The 19,490-nt window shown below is 46.5% G+C and overlaps 1 protein-coding gene across 1 annotated transcript; it reads right to left on the bottom strand.

The window, feature by feature from the left end:
- Positions 1 to 168: 168 nt before the first annotated feature.
- PTPN22 (protein tyrosine phosphatase non-receptor type 22) lies at positions 169 to 18,837 on the bottom strand. The gene is made up of 21 exons (XM_082778692.1): positions 18,663 to 18,837; positions 14,691 to 14,799; positions 13,797 to 13,873; positions 12,811 to 12,906; positions 12,368 to 12,406; positions 11,824 to 11,895; positions 11,677 to 11,736; positions 11,124 to 11,266; positions 10,581 to 10,647; positions 9,634 to 9,711; positions 8,965 to 9,057; positions 7,619 to 7,695; positions 6,047 to 6,771; positions 5,051 to 5,161; positions 4,773 to 4,903; positions 4,212 to 4,239; positions 3,724 to 3,804; positions 3,302 to 3,405; positions 2,623 to 2,653; positions 1,820 to 1,897; positions 169 to 980 (listed from the first exon to the last, which is right to left on the bottom strand). Exons 1-21 carry the CDS (start codon positions 18,747 to 18,749, stop codon positions 916 to 918), a joined length of 2,352 nt encoding a protein of 783 aa, XP_082634818.1. The 5' UTR covers positions 18,750 to 18,837; the 3' UTR covers positions 169 to 915.
- Between the last annotated feature and the right edge of the window lie 653 nt (positions 18,838 to 19,490).

Here is a 19,490-nt window from a genome sequence, read left to right as displayed (position 1 = left end):
TTGCAGCTTGTTCATGCTTATTGTTCATGCTTATATGTGCTTAGATGTTCTTGCGTCATTCGATCAGGAACCTTGCAGGGATCGGCTGCAGCGGGGGCTTCTTGAGAAAGAACTTCTTCACGATGAGGGTGATGGAGCATTGGAACAGGCTGCCTAGGGAGGTTGTGGAGTCTCCTTCTCTGGAGATATTCAAGGCCTGTCTGGACGCCTACCTGGGCAGTCTGCTCTGAGGAGGGGAGCAGGACTGGGGACCAGGACCCATCAACATCTGCGACTTGTCAACCAAAAATCTAGAAAAAAATACCTGGACTCGCTCAGATGGAAAAACGAAACATTCAATTAACTGACAGATAAATTCTTCCTAAAATTTGAGATGTTAATTCTCTGTTCATTCAACTAAAGTAAACGTGTAAGGAAATGCCAGTGTTTGATGACAATAAAACTACACGTGATCGCAGTTACACAGATACCATGTCGGCAGGATCTCTAGCTTCTTGTTTTGATTTGGTCTGGTCTGCACTGGGACCAAACTGGATGTCCCTCCATTCAACAGTCCTCACTGGAATCTGTTCCACTGCACAGTGTTTTGTTTCGGAAAGCTTAAATACATTATTTTGAAGTGAATAGGTTCCAAAACACAATAAAAACATCACTATTTAATATAAAATATCTATTCCAAGTTTTAATTTTCATTCTGTTATAAATTAACGGAAAGTGCCTCGTTGCTCGTGTTTACCTGTTCTTCTTTACCCTAAAACTTCAGCTCATGAAGAATGTGCAAGTAGTGCCTCATCTGCAATACATCATGCAATACCTTTTGATGTATTTATTTTGATGGAAACCTTACTGGGATGAGCACTCAAGGCATATCAGAAGGTATTCATGAATCTGTAACACCAAATCTGTAAAATTTATCTAAATATTCCATGCCGGTGGTGGATTTCTTGGTCCTTTCGGTTTTGAAAATCGACTTGCAAAGCCTGGAAAGAAATTGTGTATTGTTTTTTGTTTGTTTGTTTGTTTTAATAGTGCAAGTTCAGTATGTTATAGATGTTGATCATGTAATTCCCTAAAATAATACGGTATTTGAAAATACTTGCAATTTCAGCTTTCCCAAAATTTAAGATACAGTCAACCTGAAGCAACAGCCTGTAGTTGTAAGTCAACAAAACTATACGAATACAGTCTATCATTGTACATATCCACACCTACTCCCACTACAACATGAATATCAAGAATATAACTAGATTTTATGCCTAGTCTGACAGAAGACTTCTCTAAAGTAAAGGAATTTAAAATGGAAAACAGTGTTTCTCCTCCACCATATTATACAACATTAGACAGCAGCCCAATGGAAATGGTACCGCTTTGTATTTGTCTTCTGCTGTCTCTGCTGCTACATGAAGGCTAAGGCTTCTCTCACACTGGGAAATATTTTTCAGAGCAGGTTTCGGGGTCTGTGTTTTCCACCCTACCTGTTCCTTAAACAGATCATGAATAAAGCCATAAATGTTTAAAAAGTAATAAGTGTTATTTATAATTTTGCAGTAAGATGGCAGCACAGTTTTGCACAAATCCAAAGATGTATTTCTTGTGCATGTTCTACAGATAGAATGTTAAATAACTGCTGCAATAACAGATGAAAAGTGTTTAGAAGTACAGACAGGATGCCGGTACATCAAATTATGTAGGCATGAAACAGTTTCATGCTATTTTGGGGTATCACTTCATTTGAGAGTTAACATGCAGCCTGGTACCTGCACTTAGACTTTCAAAAAACGGGTACCTCCTATTCCAAAATGCAAAGATAAAAACATACCAAAATTAAGGAAAGAGCTCAGATGGTTTGACGGAGCAGATTCTGATGGTTTTGTCAGTGAAGATGGACTACAGATGCCTAGAAATACAAAATTATACTGACACAGTGACCATCGTAATTCCCTGAAAAACTAGGTTTCTACGCATCCATGGGAAAACACATACTTCCACACATACAACCACACTTGGCCCAGATGTTATTTCAGCATAAGATGAAGATAAGTACTTTCCACACTGCCAGAGCTTGAAAGCCACACAGTTTTAACGATATTATTTGCTCGTAGCAGGGAGTGAATGTACTACTGCAATACAATCCACTGGGAAAATGTTGGCTCAGAAGTGCTTTAAACAGTTTTTAGCAGTCCTATTTTCAAGATAAGCATTTAATTTTAGATCAAAGGAAACTTTATGAGAAACTCATTCTTTTTGCTCCACATAGGGCAGAATCCAGGATGGGGCTTAAGTTGATCATATTCCCCACAACATCTCTTTCCCCCATTTTGAAAGTATTTGTCCCACTGGTTTGAATGACCTGAAGAATCTGTAACTTGTATACACTGGAACTGCCCCTCAGGTAACCTAAGGGCACTGCAGCATCATTACTCTACTCCTAAAAACACTATTACTGTCCAGATCAGGTGGCACTCAACTAGCACATGCAGTTGTAAATGTTCTATGCCAAAGTAAGCAGATATACAGGGAGTTTCACATTTGACAAGTTCGGGTGCTTGAAAAATTCCAGTTATATCTTTATATATTTGCTTAAAGCCATCAGGAAGATGCACATTAGTCTAAAAGACTTACTTTTTCTCACGTTTTTCAGTATTTTCAAACTCTGAAAAAAAAAAAAAGTAGCAGATTCTTGAAAAAAAAAAGTAGCAAGCAATTGTAGCAGCTACTATGATAAATGTATTTCACTAATAAATACACATAAATCACATCTCATGAAAAGCTTCGTGTCTAGCATCTGAGACAGAACTTCAGATTTCTGCCTTTCACATTGTCTCTGGCATTTTTCTAACTAACAGTAAAGCCCCCAGTTTTTATTATTCTTGCTGTTTTCCTCAAATGCTTTTCTGTTCAACCATACCATCCCAAAGTACAATTGCTTATGAGCATAATTAACTAGAGCCATGGTGACGAACAGAGTCTGTCCTACATGGGAATTCAGACTCCACTCAAGCAAATTTTTCCAAGAGGAATTAGTACTTGGGTGAAGAGAATGCTGAGGCATAAACATTCACACAGGCGTGACAGTGTTCCTACTGCACGCTAGTTCTGTCTACAGTTCTACAACAGAATATTTTTGATAGCCTTGTTTCTGTGCCCAAAATAGAAGAGAATGGTCTCAAAGCATGTTATTTTCTGAAGGTTAGCAGTAAGAAAGTAACAATAGCTATAGCCAGAATGATCTCTTCTCACCCTCTCCTTTTTCTCTAACAATTACGTGATTTTTTTTAATTATTTTTATTTATTTTTTTACCTTGCTTCTCCTAAAGCATTTCACAGGCTCTTTTGATGATGCTTCAGAAGCATTGCTCCTCAAACCCGGAGAATTAGTAGAGTTTCTTGGAGCAGGCTGTATACCTGGGAACATATATCAGAACATTTCCAGTGGTGATTAATGAATCCTCTTGCTTTTTTTCTAAGTGCTTTGTTGCTGCTTATTGTTTCCTCTAATGCAACAACTGCAGAAATTTCTAACAGGTTCCCTGGTTACATTTACTTCTTTTAGTAAAAAAGAACCTGACTTACTTACTTACTTACTTGCCTGCTGAACTCTCCTACATTTAAGTCCATTGGTAATATTATGAATAAGTTGGCCACTATCACCTCAGATATCTACAGGATTGGGTGTAAGTATAGAATCTCAGTTACGTGTTGAGAAAATAACTCGTCACTTACTTGCTGTATCAGCAAGAACAAACGACTCTGGGGTTCTTTCAGGAAGCGGGGGAGGAGAGTTAGAGCGATCCCGGTTTGTCTCTGAGAAAGCAAAGACAGAAGGTTTGGATAACTGCCTTTAAAAACATATCTGTTCACCAAGAGGGCCACAGCTCTCTAACCTGCACATCTCCATTGTCTCAAAGGAAACAACACACAGTAAAAGGATGTGACAAACCTTAGCCTGAGGAGATAGCAGGGAAAATTATCATAAAGGTATCCATGTACAGAGTGGTGCAGTGGACGGTTAGGAAACATAAAACTACCAGTGCATTTGGTTGCAAAACTGTTTATATCTATGTAGTTGCAGAAGTATTTAGCAACACAAGATTTCTGTTGGACTGAGCAAAGATCTTAGAGACATTCATTAAATCTGGAAAAATTAAAGCAAGTTTGGTTAAAAGCAGACCTGATGTTAAAGAAAGTTTATCTCAACATCAAACCTTTACCTGATCGTGAGCTCCGAAGCTTCATACTCTGGAAACAAAAAAACAAGGAAAGTATTTGAAATTCCACATAACTAAATGTGGTTGTCTTGCACTCAAGGAAGCCTTAGAGGATGAGGAAATGATGTTACATGCAAACACCCTCCCCCACACACCTCCATGCTCATGTAATGGAAAACAGACTTACACCTTATTGTTTCACTTTACAAAGCCGTAAGTCACCTATGGGATGATCAAAAGATGCCTAACTTTTGTTTTGCTCCTGTCTGTCCCACAGGGTGTTGTGAACCTCAGTGGACCACTAACTTCCCATCTTCATTATCTTTCTTTAAAATAGGGATGATATTTGTACTACCTTGTATGGGATTTAGCAAAAAAGAAATAAAGTTTGGAGCAAACTAACTAATGTTTATAAGGAGGAACCTTACTGAGACCATATCTTCCTTCCAGTCCTGGACCCTGAAATAATTTATGGAGAAAATAGACAACTAGGGTCTTTCTCACAGATGGGAACATGATAAGGAAATTAGTAGGATGAGAAGAGATAAGAAGTCCCTTATTTACCTTACATGGCCTCAGTCTCACAGTGTCGTTAAACACATCTGAGTGAGACTCACCACTCCACTCCAAAGAGGTTCCAATATTTTTATTTCTGGCTGGAAGCTGAAAATCAGAAGTGGCTAGGGGAAATTCTCCTAGAAACAATTAAGCACAAGAGAGGTCATTTCTCATCCCAGGCAGCCAGAGCAAAGGCACTGCCATGTGCTGTGATCCCACAGAAAGGTGAGAAAGGTGGGGTCCTCGCAGCAGGTGTCAGTCACTGCTCTGTTAAATGCACTTACCTGATTCACTAGCCACAATGAAGGACTCCGGGGTTCGCTCAGGCAGGGGTGGAGGATCATCATCATCTGGCAGGGGCAGGATGTCTAACTGAGGAGATGTGGTCAGGTTACCTGCATGGCACAATACAACAGGAGAACTACAGACCTCTGCAAAGACACTGAGAACCGACTGCTCCAACCCAGCTGCACACCAGAGATTATGGTAAACATAAGTAAACTGTACCTAAAATCCAGCCAGTCCTCAGCACCAACTGCTGCTGGGTACATGCCCCAGGCACACACTCCCAGCAGCATTAACAAGAACGCCCTATTGCACAGGGGAAGATTACCCGCGTACCCCAGCACACAGACAATCCCTCAGCTGGTCGTATCACTGCTGCTTGGCTTGTACTGCATCTCCTGTGACATTCCCAAAGTCTGTAGCATCTAGGTAACCAGAACATTCATGACACCGCATCCTGATGGGCCTGAGCAGGACAGAGCTGAGCAGTGCCAAAGGTGCAGACAGCAAAGTGTCTGACCAGACCAGACCCAAACTGGGAAGGTGATTTTAAGGTGACAGATCTAGGCAGACACTAACACTGAAGTTGTGGTTCTCTCAGTCTCGAGGGGATGCCAACATCCCCCTGCATGGCTCTTGTCAGAAAAGAGTGGTTTTTGGCCTTGGTTCCTCAAAGAAAACCACTTCTGGGAGCTTTCTGCTCAGATTGCCCTGCTCTAAGAATTGGTTAGCATAGGTCCTTGCCTCTCCATGAGAGCTGTACCAAGGTGACACAGCAGTATAACGTGAACCCCAGAATCCTGCTGTTCTAAAAGCATCATCTGTTTTTATGGGAAACATGTAAGGTGGGATGAAACTGCATGAGGCCCTCCCCAGCTGGTCCCCAGCAGGTGGCTGAAGGGCAGCCAGGGCCCTGCTGGATGCCAAAGGACTGCGCTCGCCACCCCTGCCAGCTCCCGACGCCCGCAGGAGCCAGCAGCTCCAGCAGCACTCACTCAGCGGGGACGTCCTCCCGGCACTGGGGTGGTGAATGTGGGGGGATGCAGGCCTGGGCGGTGGGGAGCTGGCCACCATGCAAGGAGGGCCTTGTGTGTCCTGCCCCGCTGCCAGCACTGGGGATGGCGGGTCCTCTGGGGAGAGCGAAGAGAAGTAGGGGTCCTCCGCCGAGCAGAAGAAATGGTAAGGACATTGCCCACAGTTCCTGTGGCCTGGGGCGGCTTCCGCTACTCGGCTTGAGTGGTTCAGCTCAACAGGGGAATATCTGTCCTGCTGCTTCTCCTGGAAGCTTGAGTAAGAGGCATTTGGTGACTGAGAACTGGAAATGGGCTCCACATCGCCTCCATCGCAAGCCCAAGTTTCTCCCTGCTGCTCCAGCACAAAGGGGGTCGATGTGGTCCGTGTCAGAGGTGCTTTGCCATGAGCCCCTTTCTTGCCTGCTCTCTGCGGCTCCAGGTCCACAAGCAGCTGCCCAGAGGACCTGCTGCTGAACTCCAAACTGTGGTGTTTCTGGAGAGCTTCCCTTGTGCCCCACATCTCGGCAGCAGCTGCATTCCTGCTGTTGCTGAAGTTCAGAGTGCCAAAGGAGATGGCTGGTCTGATGGGAGGGACTCTACCCCCAGAGCTGCCGTGCTCTCCCTTGGCAGACAAGGACGCCAGCGATGCTTCGTTTTGTACCACTGGAGAAAAATGTTGATGCACATTCTGGTCCTCTTGCCCTGAGCTGCAGTAAAGCACAGCAGCGTGAAGTCAGAGACGTCAAGTGCTCAGGAATCTCAGTTAGCCTACTAACAAGGTCCCACAACATTGTCCCTAAGAGCAGGTACATTGCCCAGGATCACAGAGACTGGTTTAGTCTCAAGCAATGAACATGGTAAAGGACTATACACCCTGGTGCCCTATTTGGACACCATTAGATGGTGAACGGAGGAAGCCCCTTTACACAGGTAAATGGTTCAGTGCAGACTATCTTCAAAAATAAAATTATTTACAGAAAGTGCACACATGAAAACCAAAACACGTCCACAGAAGGATCTCACCACCCTTTGAAGCTGCCTGTAGTCTGGAAGATGGGCTCCTCAGGCTCCCCACAGCTAGGCAGGAGGCTCTTGTGTGGCAAATGCAGGGGAAGGATGGGCACCCGCTAGGAACACCCTGCAGGGTGCATGGCTCCAGGTAGAGCACAGAGATGAACCAGCACGGGGGTGTTTCATCTCCACATTCATTAGCCTTTTTTTTTATGCTGCCCTGGATGTGTTTTAAGTTTGTATATGAAACACTCTAAGTACAACTTGAAACAGACAGAAGGGCAAAAGAGAGGGACAGGTATTGGCATGTAGGGAAGAGGTTAAGATTCAGTCTCAGAGACACATTAGTAAGAAGAGCAGGAATTACATTAGGGACAAATGAGAGAGAAAAAGTGGGACTCAAGGGAGGCTGCAGAGATTGCTGACAATTGAAATGCCAGCTTTAAACAGAACTGTGTCACAAAATACACATTTCATGTATTCCTGAAATAGCATGGGTGATTGAAAATACTAGCCTACGGGATACTTGTGCTGTGACCTTACCAGGTTAGTAAACTCAGAGTACAAATATCTTCAACTGAAGGCAGAAGTGGCTTGGGTACAGGATGCCTGGTTTGAATCTAGTGAAAGAAAAGGTCAGTAAACAACAGAGTAAGGAAGAAGAATGCAAAGAACACAAACATGATATTTCAGGAGATGGAATTCCTGACAACTACTTTTAATTATTAATGGAGTTTGGGAATGACAAACACCAACTTGAAAACACCAGTTTGGAGCTGAAAACTGAGGATAGGTCCTCCTGAACTGCTCTTTCTGTTCACACCTTTCTGAAATAAGATTACTAAGGGCCAAATGAGAGTCCAGCCATGCCAAACACCTGCAAAACAGCCTAAGAGAGCTCTGACTTCAGGACCCCGCTCAGACATTCAGCATGGCTGTGCAGTCACTGGTTTCATTTGTGACACTTTAGCGCACGACCATCCCCCATGCTCTGCGAGGTGCTTTCAAAGGGCAGTGAGGTTTAGCAAGGGGTTGGCCAGGAGCTACAAAACCACATCCGGATTTGAACCGTTTTCTGCATTTTGTGTCATTCTAGTCTTGCATCTCCTTTGCTTACAAACTATCCACAACACATACAGAAGGCACTTTCCAGCTATTTTCTCACTGATCTCTAGTGAGTACTATGGCAAAACTGAGGCAGAGTCCCATTGCAGGATCCACAGCTGTGGATGTTTCAGATGTTCCTGTTAATGTAACTGTATACCAGGAACATGTTGTTCTTCCTCAAAGGTGTGTGAGATTTGAAAGACTTTGACATGGGTTTTTACAAGATGTTTTAGCCCACTCTCCCCCACAGACAGTCTGTGATGCTAATTATCTCACTCTGTTGCTTGCAAGCACTCCGTGAAATCAAGTTTCATGAGCACATCCACATGAAAATCAGCCACTGCTGGAGAAGGTTGAAAATATTCCATTCACTCATTACATTAATGATGGTTTTGAGACAGAAGAAAGTTTAGCTCTCACTTGAGGCCAACTCTTGTGGTAAGTGTTGTGTGATCAAGGAAACAGATGGATTCTCATGGTTAACTTGAAAAGAGTCTCAGTTCGGGCTGGGGCCCTGTCTCTGTAACTTTAATACACTTCCTTGCAGAGTATATAGAAATGAGTTAATGCATTTGTATAAATGAAATAGCAGGAAAGATACTTAGGGCCACACAAGCACCTCCACAAATTGGAGGCTTCTGTTACAATGCAATTATGAATAAATAGGGCAAAAAGGTGATTCGTTCCAGGTCTACAGAGGAAACCTCTGCAGTAGGAATCTAGGTTAGAGCTGGCGTGCCTGAGCCTGCAAGAGGCAGTATGTTTGTCCTGGTGACCTTTACCTGTGAAGCAGCAGAATCTTCCTGGGCATCAAGTGCTTTAATCTGCCTTTTGAAGAGTTCAATAACAGCATCATAGACCAGCTTGTACTGCTCCTGCATCACGGAGAAATAAAACAGACATGAGAGCCAGCACTCACACTGCTTGTAAATGGCCATCTATTACGCAAATCAAACATCAGCCCCCTTATAGAAGCTGCGACTTTGCGGTCTGTTGGTAGGACAAGTTATCAGAAGTAGAAGCTGTAGTTTCCAAAGGGTTGAGACTGAAGTATTTGTTTTGTTGTCAGCTACACAAACAACACTGTTCTGCACTAAGCTTCCTCTTCATTCTGCCTCAGCCGAGAGGAGTTCTTGCTTTATTTCCTGGATAGACACTTGTTTCACAGCATGAGCATTCAATAAATGAGTCTGCAAGCACTAAGCTATTCCAGCTGTCTACAAGGAAATAGTCAGAAATTAATTTCTGCAAAATGATTCTTCTGCTCAGAAAAGGGACCTTACAGAACATCTACATGCCTAGTTCCCAGCAGTGCAACCATTTTTTTCTTCCTTACTGCAAGCCCTCCTGAGGAACTGTTGAGGTTTCAGTACTGAGTTAACAGTACCGAACGTTAAGAAGTATTAACAGAAATATTAACAATGCCAGTTGTTAAAATTTCCTGAGCGTACCTTGGTCTGCACTATTGAAGGCCTTTGTGTGCGCATCTCCTGGATCAGACTAAAAATACTGAAGTTCACTGGAACAATCTTGCAAGAAATGGAAGAGATGAAAAATTAAAGGCAGGTTATTCCAAGAGGCTTCCACGTTGTGGTGCAGTTTAGAAGCGTGTCCCAGATTCAGACCTGCTACTGCAAGAGTCTTTAACAAAGGACCTGCTTATCAAGCCACCTTTAAGAACTGTCTTGCCTCCTCCCTCCTGCCTTGCACTCCAAGAAAATACCCTTTTTTATAACATTGGTAACAGCTTGGAATATCATGAAGGACAAGATTCTGATTTGATGGATCAGGGGATTCAGGATTACTGTGATAAAGGAAATAACCACTTTACAGAATCTCAGCAATCTGGCACAAGGCTAGGGATTACTTACTGTTAAAGCATACAAACATACATTTTTAATGAAGAGTCAGAAGAAAGCAAGGTGTTAACTTGAAAACCCTAGATTTCTGATACTAAAGTGTGGAGAGACAAATATAGGCAGTAACCTTGTATTGAAGACAGAAGGCCAGCACCAGGGTTAGCCCAGTGATCTTAAGACCAAGACAGGGAGGAGAGAGAGCAGGGAGGTCTTCAGCCTGTTTGCACAGCCCAGGCTGCATCAGGGCTATTTACACCGGGATGCAGAGGGAGGGAGTGCAGCACCAACAGCAGGCAGCACACGGGTGGTGCAGAGCCTGAGCAGAGGAGCAACACGAACAGGCTGTCAGGTATCAGCAGTTTGGCCAGTTGGGCTACAGGGAGTTTTCATTCACAGTTATTATCTGAAATACACCTGCGCGCAGTCAGAGAGAGGTAGAGCTGGGAGGAAGGGGAGGAAGAAGGCGAGGGAGAGAGTCAGGGAATCGCACTGTGCTACACACACGCCGTTTGAGCATGTGCGGTGGGACTGACACCTACTCCGTCCTTCAGCAGCTTCTGGGTGTAGTCGATTGCACAGATGACTCCTGTTCTCCCACAGCCAGCACTGCAATGAGAGTCACAGCAGGGTTGCTAGTAGAGGGTAGCGGTGGGCACGCTGCATTCTCCAGCAAGAATATTTCAAAAACCCCACAGCCTTGCATCCCACACCTTGGACAGTGCAGGCTCACACAATGGCCCTCCCGCTCCTGGTGGCAGCTCCACCTGGCTGCACATAAACTTCCACCTGACAACAGCTCTGCTGCAGGCAAGAGGGCACAACTCCTCGGCCTCCCACATCCTCCTCCTGTGGTGACCAGGAGTGCACAGTGTTCTTGGTCTCAGCTGTAGCTGCTATCACTGGCCTGCTGTCACCTATCTCCTCTCCTGCTCTCCAGCCATACCAGTGGCTCAGAGGACACGTTTGTCCTTAGGACTTCCTAGGAGAGGATGGAGACTCCAGTGCTGCACGGGCTGTGCCACCCACACCCACGGGCGCTCAGCAAGCAGGAAGGCAGGGAGGAGCCGGGAGCGCTCACCTACCTGCAATGGATGCAGATGGGAATGCTGTCGTCTGGCTGGTAGCAGCGAACCTCACAGATGAGCTCCAGAATGGGGTTGATGGAAGAGGGAACATCATGGTCTGGCCAGTTTTGATAGTGGAATTGGTGGACAGTGCGGATTTCCTGCAAGAGGAGAAAAGTGCTGACAGGAGACCGAATTAACTGTCAGCGCAGCAAGAGCAAGCTGATGTGCCACAGCCATCTCTAATTCCTGCTGTGCTGGCAGGCAAAGGCTGCAGGTTAGCGCTGCGCTTTGTGGCTGTTCATGCTGCAAAGGACACCTGGCCACTTTATGATGTGCTTGATATTACCAGTTAACCTCGCTTACCCAGAATCTAATTAGCCACAACTAATAAACAGCTTCAGAAACTGAACTTTAATTATTTTTTTACTTTCTTAATTCCTTCAGCTGCTTCTGAATCCAAAATAGCATTCTGAGGAGTGTAAAACTTTCTCCAAAATGCACCATATTTTAATATTGATATAACAAACCTAACCAAGATTATTTTCCTGCCTCCGCCTTTCCTACTTACTTCATTCAGGGTCACTTTTAGAGTCCTGATCACATATTCATTTTTCTTTTCTTCAGCTTCCTGCAGAACAATAAATTAGGGTCATGCTTTCTGCAGACGACAAGTTTCCAGTGCACGTGATGAGGTGCTAATGGCAGCTATACTCACACAGGCAATGGAGAAGGGCCCACACCGCAGGGAGGACTCACCCAGGTCTGCCCAGTACCGCTCACATTTTTTCTGTTGCAAGAAGCAGATGTCGGGTTATTTCCTGCTGCCTGTCTGCAGCATCTCCTGTCTTTGCCCAGAAAATCTCATGCCAGGAGGCCCAGCTCTTGCTGCTGACCAGTCTCTACCCTTCCCTTCCCTCGAGTCATCGGGACAGGACCAGGGCCATGATGCTCTCACCCACAGCTGACCCGTGCTTGTTCCCGGCTGCCAGCACCACGTCTCTAGGTGCAGCTTCGCACTGGGCTTTATGGCAAGGGGGGGGGACGACGGGTGCTGGGGTGTTTGTGTCTGGCTTGTTCTCCCCTGCCAAAGAGGCCAGTTCCACTACCAGAAATGGCTTAAGAATTTGCTGCAGGAGACTCAAGAAACAGTCTGTATCAAATGGAAACTCACTGTCCCTAACGAGATTTTATAAAAATCTGCATCTCTCTGCCCTGTCCTGTCACTGTCATAGCAGGGCGATCTCTGCTATGTTACTCACCTTTCCCATTTCAAACTCCATACAAGCCATGATCACGATCTGCAAAAAAACAAGGTTCACTAGAAAAGCCTGGAGGCAAGATTCTGTTCCAGGAAGAAAAATCAAACTGATCATTTCGTGATACTTATCAGCAATGAGGAAGTTACTTGGACTGTCTTCCCCAAAGTCCCACAGAATTATGCAAATCAAGCCCAGGACATCACCCACAGCCCAGCTGCGAGGACCTTCCCCCTTGGAGCCCAAAAGCAGAGTCACAAGCAGCGGTCTCAGCGTGTGTGAGGGAAAGGCTCACAGGAAGGATGCAGGTCACACAGAAATCTGAGTACCACCCAGATACTACTGCTGCCTCTTTAGCCACAACTGAGTCCTAGCTGGTTTTACAGACAGCTTTTATTTACTAAAACAAAACAAGCAACAACAAGATGTACAAATCTGCACCTTACCAGGACTTCATACTCCCAGATCATCCTCCAGAAGTCAATGACAGTAGTGGAGAGAGGACCCTGGGTTGCAATGTATGCTCTTGGCCCATAGACGCCCTAAAACAGCATTCAGATCAGATATGAAGTCATTTTTGCATAGTTCCCCAAAGGAAATAAAAATCATCCCTCTTTCTGAATACTACTTCTACCCAATGAGCCCAATAAGGACTTAGGAGGGCTTTTATGTAGTCAAATTTTAGGCACCTGAATTAAATTTAGTAACTAGAAACCAAGGTGTGAAAACTTCTCAAAGGCAAAGCCAAGGCCAGGGAACTGGGCTTGGGGCGAGATCTGCTCCCGGGGCCCCCCGTGCCTCGCAGTGTGTTTGGGAGAGCCTATAGGTACTGCCCGACGGCAGAGTGCAGCCTGGCGCTCCTGTGGCCGCTGGCCAGAGAACCGTGATCCCCTGTGAAGGTCTGTCCACCTGTAGACACGCTGCGCAGAGCCCTCACAGCAGTGGAGAGCGAAGGAAACCTTCCATCTATCAGAGAAGGGCTCTTGGCGCAGCGAGTCCCAGCTCCATGGAGCTCCTGAAGGGCCGCTGAGCCCGCAGTGACCTGCCCTGCTGCTCGCCGCTGCAGCGCGTCTCAGTGGTGCTGCTGTGCAGGGCTTCCTGCCCGCCTGCTGGTTTCAGGCTCTGGCCACGGGCAATTTTGCACCATCGCCCAGCAGAGGCAGGAAGCGGGGGCTGCAAGCCACAAACTGTTCCACCCCCAGTCCCAGCACACGCGTGACCCCTGCCCTGCCGGCTGGTGCCTCTGTACTGCAAGAGGGGTTCTGAGGGGCTTGCTGACGGCGGGCGGCTTCTGTAGCTCAGCTGTCCTCATGCCCAGCACAGAAACTGCCGCAGGCACAGGGCCTGCTCCTCCTGGCACAAGTCAACCAGGCAGCTCTAGCAGCTGCTGCAAACACCATTGCACTGCAAAAGACAATGAAGGAAGCAATACCTTGATGAAGTTGGCATTGATGTAATGAGAATCTGCATCCGATGTGATCAGGGACAGCTCCACTCTGCTGTGGTCAACTGCAGGCACAAAAGCAGGAGAAGCAGCAGCAACAGTTAGTGTTAATCCCTCTTGGCAGTTGGGCCCCTCAAGCTGCAGCATGAGGTGCCTTGGGGGAGCACACGCATCAGAGAGCTCTTCTCCAGAGCCGACCAGCGGCTGTGCAAGCAGCCAGAGCCTCCTCCAGCACTGGCAAAAGCCCTGCGCAGAGCTGCCACTGCCTGCATGCATGCAGCAGAGCAGCACGCTCTCTTTCAGAGCTGGCAAGAGCTGCAGCTGCTGCCAATACCACGGGGCAAGACTGTCCTTTAGTACGGAGCAAGCCAAACCTAGAATTGCCCTGCACTTGGTCTTACTGAGATCTGTGGGGATAGGTTTCTTTTCAAGCTAGAATGGATGGAAGGGACAGTCTGCTCTGACCCCAGGACAGAATTTGCTTTGGCGCTTCCAGCACCAAGCAATGACAAACCACAGCAGTTCCTGCCTCTGGCCTGCTTTGTACACCATGGAGATGTCCTTGTCCAAAGCCATCCTCTGCAAGGTCTTGGTTGCAATGCTACCCAGAAAGCTTGCAAGGATTATCAGTAGAGGATGTGTTTCCTACTGAACTGACATTCTTCTTTCTCTAGGAAATACATGCCAAAGTCTTCCAGAGCATGCTTTGGAACAGTCAGAAACAAAGCCTTAAATCTGAGCAGCTGAATTCAAAGCCAGGACACAGCCAGTGACATGTTCACAAGCAAGCAGCCATGCGGGCAGATACTGGAGGAAGAGGGCAAAGTCAAGCTAGCAAAAAAAAGAAAGGCTGAATAGCAACATTTGCCATTTCCAACCTACAGGGTAAGATGTCTTTGTATCTGTTCTTCTTGATGTTCTCTGGGTGCTCAGATGCTGCTGTAGGGTAGATTTTATCCGATCTGTATTTTGTTGACTGCCTTTTCAGCTTCTGTGATAGAAGAATGGAACAAGTTACAGCAGATGTGCTACATACAACACGCTACTAGAGAGCATGTGTGAAGGTCTCTAGGGGTCAGGCTCACCACCGCAAAGTAAGATCTGCACCATTAATTCTTTCCTGAGTGGCTTTTCTCAGGGTACTCAAAGCAAGAATAGAGACAGAAGCCACCGAAGAGCTTCAGCACAGACTTCTGAAGAATGGAAAGTGTGTGCTGAGGCAGTGCCCACAAGAGGCTCAGGCATGTAGGCTTCTGAAGTGAGATGATGCATTTATATAGCACATAAAGCATCACGCTCGGCAGCAGGTGAGACACGGGAATCTTTCTCAGTATAAATGGCACCCAGATAAGAGGATTAACAATATTAAACTACTTCTAATAAATGACATCAGAAGGGACAGAAAAATTAATTGATTTTTCTCACTTTTCTAAAGATGCTCCTATCTGTGGCTGCAAACAGGAATGCTCCAATAAAAGGGGCACGAGAAATCAGAGCACAGTAATATATATGCTGATGAGAAAGAAAGGAGGAGGAGTCCTAGGAGAGGCCCACAGAAATACAATCTCTAGTCTCTTTTATTTCCAGTGTAAAGCTGCTGCACTCCTGGAGTGTTCAAGCATATTCTTCCTTGTAAAGTGTAGAATTTTATTTCATTGACATCAGCCCCAAGTAACAAACACTGTGAACAACCATTGGCTTTGAAAGCACCATTCCTGCTGTATTCTTTCTTTCATAATTTATTGTCTACCTGGCCACTTTTCTTACCAACAAGGGGTGGTTTTGATTTAAAACAAAAGGCCATTTCTCTAATTAGTATCTCTGTGGTCAGACACTCCAGAGGGCAAGTCTCTCACTTTCCACCACCCTGGAGCCATGCCACTACAGACCTTCTCTCAGACGTTGTTGTTGCAGTCCAGAAAACTGGGCTAACGAAGGAAAACCCTCAGCACCCCACGCCTTTACAAAGGAAAGCTCTACAGGGGTGAGAAGCAGAGGGAAGGGACCATTGGCACACCTGAGCTGCAAGGTGATGGAACGTCTTGTGCCTTGCACGTATTTCGTGGTCACCCACGTGAATTTTAACAGGAAGTGGAAACAGTGGTTCAGCTGCTCTGCCCAGACAGCAAAGGAAAAACACGCTGGTCTCAGGGTTGCTGAGCCAAAATAGCTCAGTGGTCAAATGGATTGGTGCTGTGGAGATGGCCGTGCCCTGCTGATGGTGCAGGCAGCACCGTCTCAGGGCGTTGGAGGCAGTGAGCTCTAACACGGCAGCACATGAGGAGTGGTGGGAGTTCAGGGCACTGATTTTTGGGTGCTCAGCATACACCGCCTCAGGGGTCAGCCTGCCTGCAACCTTTGCACTGGGGCTCACACACGCTTGTATTCCAGTTCTCCCAAAAGCTCCCACCCCGTTTTGGGGATCCTGTCCCCTGTCCTTAATGCCAGACAGGGCATTAGCAGCTGTAAGCAGCTGTGGGAGAGTTGCAGAGCTCCTTGCCTGCTCTGGATGAGTGACCGCCAGGACGTGACACCTGGCAGTGCCCACGTGCATGAAGCTGCAGAACAATGATATTTGCCGTAAGGCCGTGTCAGGCGATGAAGGGCTGCATGGCTCTGCTTGTTTGATCAAGCCATGCTGCCCCTGCGCGATACTGCAGACGAGAGGTATAAACAGCAACACGCATCTCATTTCCACGGTATTTCTGTGCACAGAAATATAGGTTCAGTTCTAAGCCAGTCACTGGTTTTTAGTATTAAACTGGAGTTTTTAAAAGGTCAGAATGAGTAAGGAAGAAGGCACAGGAGGCCTTGGACAGTCCACATGTCCAGTCTTTATTAATCGAGAACACGGGGCATGTACTGTGTGGCAGAAGGTGTGGGAGCTGGCAAGCAGCAGGATGCTTTTTGCAGACTGCACATCCCTGCAACCTGCTGGTTCCTCAGGTGTTTGTTTGCGTCCTCCCTCTCCTCATTCAAGTGCCACCCCATCTTCAGGGGCAGGCTTCAAATTGAAGGAGCTGGAATCACTCAGCACTGGGGCCAGTCCTCTCATAGCTACAGCTCTGAATCTCCTTACTCCTGCCCCTGCATAAACTGGGATAAAAATGATTGGGAAATGACTATATATGACAAAGCAAGTGAGAGCAGCGTGGATCAAACTCTGGCTGTGAGACTGCATGAACAGAAAAAGGAGACTCAAACAAAAAAAAACTCTGTCATTTACAGTAACACCACCACAGTTTGCATGTGCATGTTCTTGTTCACACAACGAGAGAGGAAACAGTAGGGTGGAGAAATAACATTGAGCATTTTGACCAAGCCTGGGAACACGAGCCGTCTCAGTTGTCTGTTAAGGCATTTGCACTTCCAAAAGCGGCCTGTAGCTCAGGCCGTTTGGGGAAGATTTCTTCCCAGGCCTAGAGGAAACGTTGCCCTGACCACTTCTACAAGTTGTTCTTGTCAGAAAATTAGCTGTACGCTTGGCTGCTGGAACTAGCACGTGGACCCAGGCTCACCAGCCCTGCTGCCTCACATAGCACAGAACAGCCCCAGCCCCAGTAAGGGGGAAATTCAGCAGCTTGTGACAGCACTTTGTTCCATGGAACAACAGACTGTTACTGCAGGCTCAGATTAATCACTTCCCTCTGACCCAGACACCTGGAAGTCGAGTGCTAAGCTTTTCCCAAGCGTTTGAAGTGCAAATCTTCACTGGTGTGGCAGAGCAGGGCTGGATCTCATGGGGACTGCCGAGTAACCCCCGCCTTCCCCAGGGCTCGCTGCCTGATGCAGCCCCTGTCTGGTGGGGTGGCTGGGTGGCAGTGCTTATTCTGGTGTTTGAGACATCTCAGATTTACCTTTCCCTGTGTATTCGGAAGCTGATCAATGCCAGAGAGGCTGCTAGAACAGCCTTCCTCCAGCTAATACATCAGTAGCTGTCACCAGCTATCAGGTCTTTCTGGGAGGCTGTGGATTGCCATCTAAGCTGCACCTCTGCCACTTAAACAAATCGAAAGTTGGCAGAGGCTTTACAGATTGGGGCACTGCACAGACCTCCACCAGACACTGCAGAACACTGGGGAAGGTGGGAGCCATCAGCAATTTTTGCTAGTTTTGCCTTTCAGAAAGAAGAAATTTATCTCCTGGAAGAGCCAGGAGCACCGACAGCCAGAGGAGCACGGGCACTCCTTCCAAGTGGCTGCTGGAGCCCTTCCACATAACCCGGCACAGCGCTGGAGGCTGCAGAAGCAGCCAACGCAGCTGCTCAGGTCACTGCCTCCCTCACGCCTTGGCCAAGGTGCCAGATGTCCACGGGACTCAGAACCACCTCAGGCCCTCAGGTCATTTATCTGGACACCTGTTCCTTACTCTGCAGGGTGGCATGGGGGGTAGGATGGGTGGTTTCTAGTGAAATAAGAAGAGAAACAAAATATCTCAGGCAGCACATCGAGATTCCCAACAGGAACACACACCTCACAGATGTAACCTGTGGCAATGGCAGAAGAGGCAGCAAGCAGCTCTGTCTCTGTATTCCTTACTATGCCCCCGTTTAGTACCAGGGCAAAGTGAAACCATATCTTAACAAATGTATTTGCTAAGGAGAAAACAGGAAGCACTTGGTTAATTATTTAAAAAAAAAAAAAAGTTTTACTTTGAATGCAAACCATTAAATCACTCTTCTACCTTTACGCCTTTTTATTTTCACTCTAGTTAGCTCCTGCATCTCTTTCTGCTGCAAAATTTATAGAAAATCTAATAATCACATGCAAATTATGTCCCTGTTTGGGGAGAGGCAACCGAGCAGTTCCCTTTAAAATCAATTGAAACACAGAACTCTGCCTTAAGCAAACTTACCAAAAACTCCTCTACAAATGCTTCTTGGTCGAGCTTCTTGCTTTGGGTCCTTTCCAGATTTTGCAGCAGAATTTCCCTTTGGTCCATGTTGCAAGAGAGAGCGAGACTGGCCTGCCGAACCCGGGAACGGACATGTCAAGTGCATGTCATAGCGGAAAGCACCAGCCCGGAGAGCTCTCGCTGCAGGCTGTGGTTTACTGACTTCATCACAAGTCTTAAAGGAAATTAGTACGTAACAGATATCGTGGCCAAATAACAAAACAAAACACACAGCCCTGGGCCTTAGCACCTCCTTTTAAAACCACACATGCTCCACATGTGCCTCATGGAGAGGCTGAGCCCTGGAGTCAGAGCCTCTGTGCGCACCGTGTGTCAGAGAGGGTCGGAAGTCAGAGACTGGTGCCCGGTACCCTGACACCCGACCCCTCAGGCTGATGAGAATCCCCTGGAGTCTCACGAGCAGCCAACGGGATCAGATCATCTTTGCCAAGATAGTTGTCCAAGGTGTAGCATGCTCCAGGTCACAAGCCTTCCTCGTCCTGCGTTGGTGCAAATGGACAGTTTTCCTCATGCCCAGGCTGTAGCCTGCTTTCCTGGGATCAGCTCAGCTGCAGAATATTGATCCAGGATCATCTAATCATTTTTACAAAAGCTTTAAATAAGGCTGCTTTACAGCTGTGTGAGTAAAACATCAGACTTTGTAAAACTGCCTAAATTTGGCATAAGAAAAATAGCGTCAAATTCATCTTTCTGGTCCTTTTGCATTAGCAGCCAGAAGTGAACCACTGCTTGCTTGCTCCATGAGGCCCAACGGCACTGGAACATGCT

The sequence above is a fragment of the Aythya marila genome, assembly GCF_965140915.1.
Source record: "Aythya marila genome assembly, chromosome: 24".
Lineage (NCBI taxonomy): Eukaryota > Metazoa > Chordata > Aves > Anseriformes > Anatidae > Aythya > Aythya marila.
The sequence above is the reverse complement of the archived record's forward strand: the minus strand, read 5'-3'. Positions and strand labels throughout refer to the sequence as shown.

Excerpts from the sequence above, each read along its gene's own strand:
- PTPN22 (XM_082778692.1), bottom strand. The coding sequence starts at position 18,749 with ATGGACCAAAGGGAAATTCTGCTGCAAAATCTGGAAAGGACCCAAAGC. Across the intron at positions 13,874-14,690 it reads ATACAAAGACATCTTACCCT|TTGACCACAGCAGAGTGGAG; the intron begins GTAGGTTGGAAA and ends TTGTGCCTGCAG. Across the intron at positions 3,406-3,723 it reads TGTTCTTGCTGATACAGCAA|GTATACAGCCTGCTCCAAGA; the intron begins GTAAGTGACGAG and ends ATATGTTCCCAG.